The sequence below is a fragment of the Ranitomeya variabilis genome, chromosome 2 (genome assembly GCF_051348905.1).
Source record: "Ranitomeya variabilis isolate aRanVar5 chromosome 2, aRanVar5.hap1, whole genome shotgun sequence".
NCBI classification, from domain to species: Eukaryota; Metazoa; Chordata; class Amphibia; order Anura; family Dendrobatidae; genus Ranitomeya; species Ranitomeya variabilis.
The window spans coordinates 731,700,621-731,708,399 of record NC_135233.1 but is presented as its reverse complement, the minus strand read 5'-3'; the positions used below and the strand labels follow the sequence as shown (position 1 = coordinate 731,708,399).

Here is a 7,779-nt window from a genome sequence, read left to right as displayed (position 1 = left end):
TCGTGAGTATGGAGGACTACATGGCAGCATGTTTACTAGTCTTCTAGTGATAATCTCCTGCTGATAAAACTGTGATTTTATCAAAACTACAGCAAGCAGCCCAGTAAGAGACACATCACTGGAATCAGGGGCTCTGCTCTTACATTATGCTGCTCTCAGATTAAGTGGAATAAAGCTGGTGATCTTTAACACACCAACAATGGAGGCATTCTTCTATATTTCATGAAGTTGTACAGACCCTAGAAGTTACCATATATGTATGTATTCATGGAATGTGGTGACATAGCTGCAGAGATATACTATGGTGCTGCATTGAGGGATGGTTAGTGATAGTGTGATAGTGCCTCTGTAAGCACAGGTGTCTGATGCCATGTCATGAAGTGCATTTTAGAGCTGAGCCCCTGATAACATTTCTTCGTTGTCCTGCATGCAAACGATATTCATTTTGATGATCCTTATGATATATTATGATATATTTTGTAACAGCATTATCATGGTTCCAGAACAGGAGCCCCTGATGGGTGTGAATCATTTCAATATATAATCTGAACACTTGTTTTTTTTCTAGCTTTAGTTCAATGCATCTTTAGAGCTCAGTCTTCAATAATGGAATATTAGAGGTGCTAGTGATGACAGCTACATTTTCCACGCCAAGACAAGCATGGTCTTACTGTTTCCTACCACAGAGATCAGCATAGGACAGACCGAAAGCTTCACTTTCCCTTCTGGGGCTTATCCTTCATTATTGTGATGACAGGCTGCTCTGTATGGCGGCTTCTGTGTTATGGTGTGTGTAAGATGCCAGAGTCTGCGGCATCGCTGAGCCTCTGCCTCTGACAAGTTTGCTCGCCATGGACGTCAATGGCTTCAGTCATCCCCTTGTGCTCAGTGTATGATGGCTATGTGAGCACAGCCAGTCCCAGTCCTTGCCTCCTCCTCTTCTGCACAGCCCACCCCTTCTCCCAACATCCAGCCTGAGCCTCCAGTACAACATCCCCTGCCAGACTGCCACAGCACCAGTCCCTTACTCATCAGGTCAGAGGACTGCGTGCATCCAGGCTGGCCCTCCATGCTTTCTACAGCTGACTTATGAAATGCCCTGCTAAGCCTTTGTAGAGGTAAGCACAGAAATCAGCCATTCAAAGAAATGCTGTTTTATTCTAACCAACCAAGTTGCACATATTATAGGATATATTTAATTTTCTGCATTTTGTCTAGACTATGCATGTATAAATATATATTTATTATATATAATGTTTACTTTATTATATATTATACTATAGGTAGAATGTAAGTCTGCAAGGACAGGGTCCTCGCCCCTCTGTACCAGTCTGTCATTGTAAATTTGTGTACTGTAAATGATCTCTATAACCCTGTATGTAACCCTTTCTCATGTACAGCACCATGGAATTAATGGTGCTATATAAATATTAATAATAATAATGATGTTGTAGGGTGTTGCATGTCATGGTATCGCTTTGCTTCAATGTGTGCCGGTTACTATGAACTTCAGCACCATGGACAGTGGTAGCCTGCTGCTGTGCATCATTTTAGACATTGTGCTCACTTCCTATGTATTTATATTTCCCAGGCAATCATACGCTGGAGAAATGAATGAAAGCCTTAATGAAAGCGACGCCAGCTTCTCCGAACCTTGGATCCAGACCAGCGATGTCAATGGTTCCCTGGAGTTGTCAGCTTTCTTCTCAGTGTTTACCATCAACCCATGGGATATAATGCTGTGTATCTCAGGGACCATTATTGCCTGCGAGAATGCCATTGTGGTGGCCATCATCTTCTACACGCCAACACTGAGAACCCCTATGTTCGTGCTGATCGGGAGCCTAGCTACAGCAGACCTCCTTGCTGGGTTTGGCTTGATCCTTAATTTTGTATTTCAGTACGTGATTCAATCAGAGACTATCAACCTGATCACAGTGGGGTTCCTTGTGGCTTCATTCACAGCTTCGGTGAGCAGCTTATTGGCCATCACTGTGGACCGGTATCTCTCCTTGTACAATGCACTGACTTACTCTTCAGAGAAGACAATCTTATGGATTCATCTCATGCTGGTTGTCACTTGGGGGGTCTCCATATGTCTAGGTCTCCTTCCAGTATTAGGCTGGAACTGTTTAGATGACATCTCATCGTGTAGCATTGTCAGTCCTCTGACCAAAAGTAATGTGACTCTATTATCCACCTCATTCTTTTTTATCTTTATTTTAATGCTGCATCTTTACATAAAAATCTGCAAAATAGTCTGTAGACATGCTCACCAAATAGCACTACAGCAACATTTCCTCACAGCATCCCATTATGTAGCCACAAAGAAAGGAGTGTCCACTCTTGCCATCATTCTTGGGACTTTTGGGGCTAGTTGGTTGCCTTTTTCTATTTATTGTGTGGTGGGAGACCATGAATACCCCTCAGTGTACACGTATGCCACCCTCCTACCTGCCACTTACAACTCAATGATCAATCCTATTATTTACGCCTACAGAAATCAAGAAATACAGAGATCCATGTGGGTTCTTTTCTGTGGCTGCTTTCAATCCAAAGTGTCCTTTCGCTCCAGATCACCCAGTGATGTATAAATGACTGCACAAATGACAATCTAGCGACTACAATCGTGCCTGCTATGGACAACTAGATGTGTGCTGAGTAGTTGTTAAGACCAAACCTTGGACCTTTAGCACTTTATCTTTTTTGATATCTCTGGGAATGGTCCATCCTGAGTATGAACAATGTGCAAGTCTATTTAGGACCCATGTGTGAAGAGAATATGCTTCAATATTGCACTTTATATTGAGCTGCTGTACTGCCAAATCAGTGTTGTGAGGGCTGACTGAGAAGGAATGTGTCTTTGTTTTATGTTATGATATATTTTGTCACTAATGCTGAGAACTTTTGTACCAACGAAATAAAAGTCGTTGACATGTAATTATTATGGCTGTGTCAATCTGTTCTTCCCGTTGGTTGCATGCAGGTAGAGTATAGAGCTGAGGATTAATCATTGAAATCTTCCATGAGAAAAACAGATGATGGATTGAGAAGCATCTGATCACACAGTAAACACGTCCAATAATACTATAAGGCTGTATTGTGGGTATCCTACCATGAAATATCCTGATGCCTAGAATTTTTTTCGAACCTAAAGATGCCCCCAGCTCTTGTGCTTTTCCCCTGTCGGAAGCTTTACATCATGGTGACTACCTGTGCAGAATACCAATAATGCCCCCACTATACTCACCCTGTGTGCTCACTGTATATAGTTCTGTCTCTCACTATTAGAGGCAGCTAAAAGGTTAAAAAAAAGGCAAACACTTATCGGCATGAGAAATGGAGAAGATCATTCCTTGTAACAGCTTTCACACTAAAGCCGGCCATAAATGTAATCATTTTTTTGCACCAATTTAATTAATGATAATTAATTGATTTGTTGTGAGAAGTGGACATTTATTCCTGAAATTATATACTACTCACTCTAGTTTGTCTCTATACAATGGTTTTATTAACTTTTTTTTTTTGCAGAAATCCCAATGGTTGTTCAGGTTATTTAAAGTATATGTCAATTTCCAAGAGTCAGGTTGCATTACTTACACTGATCTTTATTTGCAATAATGATCACAGCTCCATTTAATAAAACAGGGTATTGATAACACTGTTTTCCTGATCAAAGATCAGCAGCTTATAACCTCTTCTGCTGACGATACAACTCCTCGAAATAATGCAATGCATTCTTCTAAACCTTTCAGATATCTTACAATTAATCTTAATTTATAAATGAATCCAAAAATTCATTTAGAAATTATAAAATCGAATTAAATGAGACACATGTTTCTAACTCGCAAAGCGTATAGGCATTCTTTCAGAATCGCACCAGAGATTGGGAAACTGTAAAAGAAATAACTAATAATAAATACTCATAAAAAATTAGACCATTTTAAAATATATTTTTTTGCTTATTTTCTTAGGTCTGAATTTGCATAATCTTTCCCTGTTTTCTTCTTTCTTTTTATCTATTTTGCATTTAAAAAATAAATCTCAGTGTAATTACATTTAAAGAAGCCATCCTTTTTTTTTTAACTAAATTTGTGTGTGTATATATATATATATATATATATATATATGTGTGTATATATATATATATATATATATATATATATATATATATATATATATATATATATATATATATATATATATATATATATAGTGAAGTGTCCAGCCCAAGTCTGCTCCTCTTCTCAGTGATGTCACCACTCTTCAGACACTCCGGGTCAAAGTGTGCTCTGCATAGGCTTTTACAGTGTAAGCCAATGTAGAGTCAGAACAAGGCTCCAAAGATTTACATTGTAAGGCCTCGCTCACATGGGCAAATAAATCGGACGAGTGCAATCTGATAAAAAATCAGATTGCACTCGGCTCCGTGTAATTCTATGAGGCAGTGCAGATATGTGATTATTTTCTCATGCATTTCAGCATGATTTGGCTTTCAAAAACAATTGCAGCATGCGGTGAATAGCTGCAAGAATCGGATCGCATGCACCCATATAAGTCTATGGGTGTGTATGACACATCGCACTTGCACTTGGATATCACCGGAGTGCAGTGCGATTCCCGCTAACACTGGCAATTGAGAAGATGGAGAAATTACCTTTTCCGTCTCCTCCGAACCTGTGCTGGGATTCTTTCATGTGAGAGGATGGGAGCACAGAGCACTGACATTCGGCTCACACTGGCAGCAGAGCAGGAGCCACGGGCCATTAGCATCTCGCATCCAGAGCTTAATTTAAATGAAAGGAGACATTACCCATGTGTGACATGTAACTAACACAGAACAATAGAACTGAACTTTGTCTTCTTATGAACACCTTTGCTGTAGCTTTCACAGCTCTGCTGTAATGCAACACTACAGCAACACTGGCTACTTGTGAGATGGAAGATGAGAGGAACCTGCAGATATGTCGGTGATAATCAAGCAAGAATCAGCAATGTAAGGAAGCCAGCTCACCACTACATATGCAGTCCACAATGCAGGGAACAACATTCAAACAAAACGTGCAGAACTGTGGAGAAAAACAGTAAGGCCGGGATCACACACAGCGAGATACGGCCGAGTCTCGCAGGTTAAAACCAAGCTCTGGCACTGGCACTCCAGAGCGGAGCGTGCAGCCGCATAGCAATACATGGAGCCGCACGCTCCGCTCCCGAGTGCCGGTGCCAGAGCTTGTTTTTAACCTGTGAGACTCGGCCGTATCTCGCTGTAGCGTGACTCCGGCCTAAGGTTCCAGCTTGGGTAAAAAATATTAATCCAACTTTATTCAATGATTAAAAGGTCATATCAAAATGTGATGTAGGTGGGACAGGAAGATTATGCTGTTTGAATAAAGCCTGATTTTGATAAAAAAAACTACTAAACACCTCCATCAATAAGAGAAAAATAAATATTTAGTTGTTCTTACTACATACAAGTTTATATAAAAAGAATATACAGTGGGGAAAATAAGTATCTGATACACTGCAGATTTTGCAAGCTTTCTCACTTAAAAAATTACAGATCTCGCCAATCTTTGTATTGTAAGTACACTTCATCTGTGGGAGACAGAATCTTAAAAATAATCCCGAAAATCACATTGTATGATTTTGAAATAATTAAATTGCATTTTATTGCTTGAAATAATTATTTGATCACCTACCAACCAGCAAGAATTCTGGCTGTCACAGACCTGTTTTTCTTTAGGAAGCCCTCCTACTCTATACTCATGACCTGTATTAATTGCACCCGTGTGAACTTGATACCTGTATAAAAGACCCCTGTCCACACACTCAATCACACTCCAAACTTTCCACCATGGCCAAGACTGAACAGCTGTCAAAGGACACCAGGGACAAAATTGTAGACATGCTCAAGGCTGGGACGGGCTACAGAACAATAAGCAAGCAGCTTAGTGAGAAGGCAACAACTATTATCAAAAAGAAACAATAGTAAACTGAATGGCACTAGGAACAAGGTGGATACTCACTAATGAAGCAGGTTAGCTGAGTCGACAACACCCCTTGCGGTAACTCCCCGAGAACTTGGTGTGCTCGCTTGAAAAAACATGTGTGATCAATACAGAAGTAGAAGAAATTAGCTGCACCACACAAATCTTCCTTATCTTTAAAAACCTTTGTCCTTTATTGCAAACATCGTGATGTGGACATGGTTACAAAGGGCAGGACGGCTGCAGATCAAGCTGGTGTAATCAATGGACGACCGCCGTTTCGTGTATTGCATGCTTCAACAGGTCCAAGTCCAATACAACATGGCAGGACCTGGTTAATAACCAGAAGAAAGCTGGGACCACAGTCTCAAACATTACCGTTAGCAACACACTACACTGTCATTGATTAAAATTCTGCAGGGGGCGCAAAGTCCCCCTGCTCAAGCCAGCACATGTCCAGGCCCATTTGAAGTTCATTAATTACCATCTGAATGTCACAGAGGAGGCATGGGAGAAGGTCATGTAGTCAGATGAGACCAAAATAGAACTTTTGGTATCAACTCCACTCACAGTGTTTGGAGGAAGAAGAAGGATGAGTTCAACCCCCAGAACACCATCGCAACTGTGAAGCATGGTGGTGGAAACCTCATACTTTGGGGGTGCTTTTATGCAACAGGACAGGATGACTGCATCGTATTGAAAAAAGGATGGATGAGGTCATGTATCATGAGGTTTTGGCCAACAACTTTCTTCCTTCAATAAGAACATCGAAGATGGGTTGTGGCTGGGTCTTCCAACATGACAATGACTCAAAACACTCAGCCAGGGCAACTACGGAGTAGTTCCGTAAGAAGCATTTCAAGGTTCTGCAGTAGCCTAGCCAATCTCCAGACCTCAATCCAATAGAAAATCTTTGGAGGGAGCTGAAACTCAATGTTGCCCAGCAACAGTCCCGAAACCTGAAAGATCTGCAGAAGATCTCTATGGAGGAGTGGGCCAAAATCACAGAAGCAGTTTTGCAAACTTGGTCAAGAACTACAGGAAACATCTGATCTCTGTAATTGCAAACAAAGGTTAACCAAATGTTAAATTCTGTTTTTCTATTGTATAAAATACTTACAGTATTTCATGCAAATTCATCTTAATTATGTAAAAATCATACAATGTGATTTTCTGATTTTTTTTAAGATTCTGCCTTTCACAGTTGAAGTGTGCCTACGATAAAAATTACACACTTCTCCATTCTTTGTAGATGGGAATACTTGCAAAATCGGCAGTGTTTCAAATACTTATTTTCCCCAATGTGTGTACAATATATATATACACTCACCGGCCACTTTATTAGGTACACCATGCTAGTAACGGGTTGGACCCCTTTTGCCTTCAGAACTGCCTCAATTCTTCGTGGTATAGATTCAACAAGGTGCTGGAAGCATTCCTCAGAGATTTTGGTCCATATTGACATGATGGCATCACACAGTTGCCGCAGATTTGTCGGCTGCACATCCCAAAGATGCTCCATACAAGGCAGGATGGATCCATGCTTTCATGTTGTTTACGCCAAATTCTGACCCTACCATCCGAATGTCGCAGCAGAAATCGAGACTCATCAGACCAAGCAACGTTTTTCCAATCTTCTACTGTCCAATTTCGATGAGCTTGTACAAATTGTAGCCTCAGTTTCCTGTTCTTAGCTGAAAGGAGTGGTACCCGGTGTGGTCTTCTGCTGCTGTAGCCCATCTGCCTCAAAGTTCGACGCACTGTGCGTTCAGAGATGCTCTTAGGCCTACCT

General features: G+C 40.7%; 1 protein-coding gene and 1 long non-coding RNA gene across 2 annotated transcripts; one reads left to right on the top strand and one right to left on the bottom strand.

Moving 5' to 3' along the window:
- The first annotated feature begins 980 nt into the window (after positions 1-980).
- Positions 981-2,932, top strand: GPR6 (G protein-coupled receptor 6). Its single transcript, XM_077292857.1, has 2 exons — positions 981-1,118; positions 1,592-2,932. The coding sequence occupies exon 2, from the start codon at positions 1,611-1,613 to the stop codon at positions 2,592-2,594; it is 984 nt and encodes a 327-aa protein (XP_077148972.1). The 5' UTR covers positions 981-1,118; positions 1,592-1,610; the 3' UTR covers positions 2,595-2,932.
- Positions 2,933-3,560: 628 nt separating this feature from the next.
- Positions 3,561-6,157, bottom strand: LOC143809879 (uncharacterized). The gene is made up of 3 exons (XR_013222506.1): positions 6,027-6,157; positions 4,658-4,786; positions 3,561-3,894 (listed from the first exon to the last, which is right to left on the bottom strand). It is a non-coding gene; the product is annotated as an uncharacterized LOC143809879 (long non-coding RNA).
- Between the last annotated feature and the right edge of the window lie 1,622 nt (positions 6,158-7,779).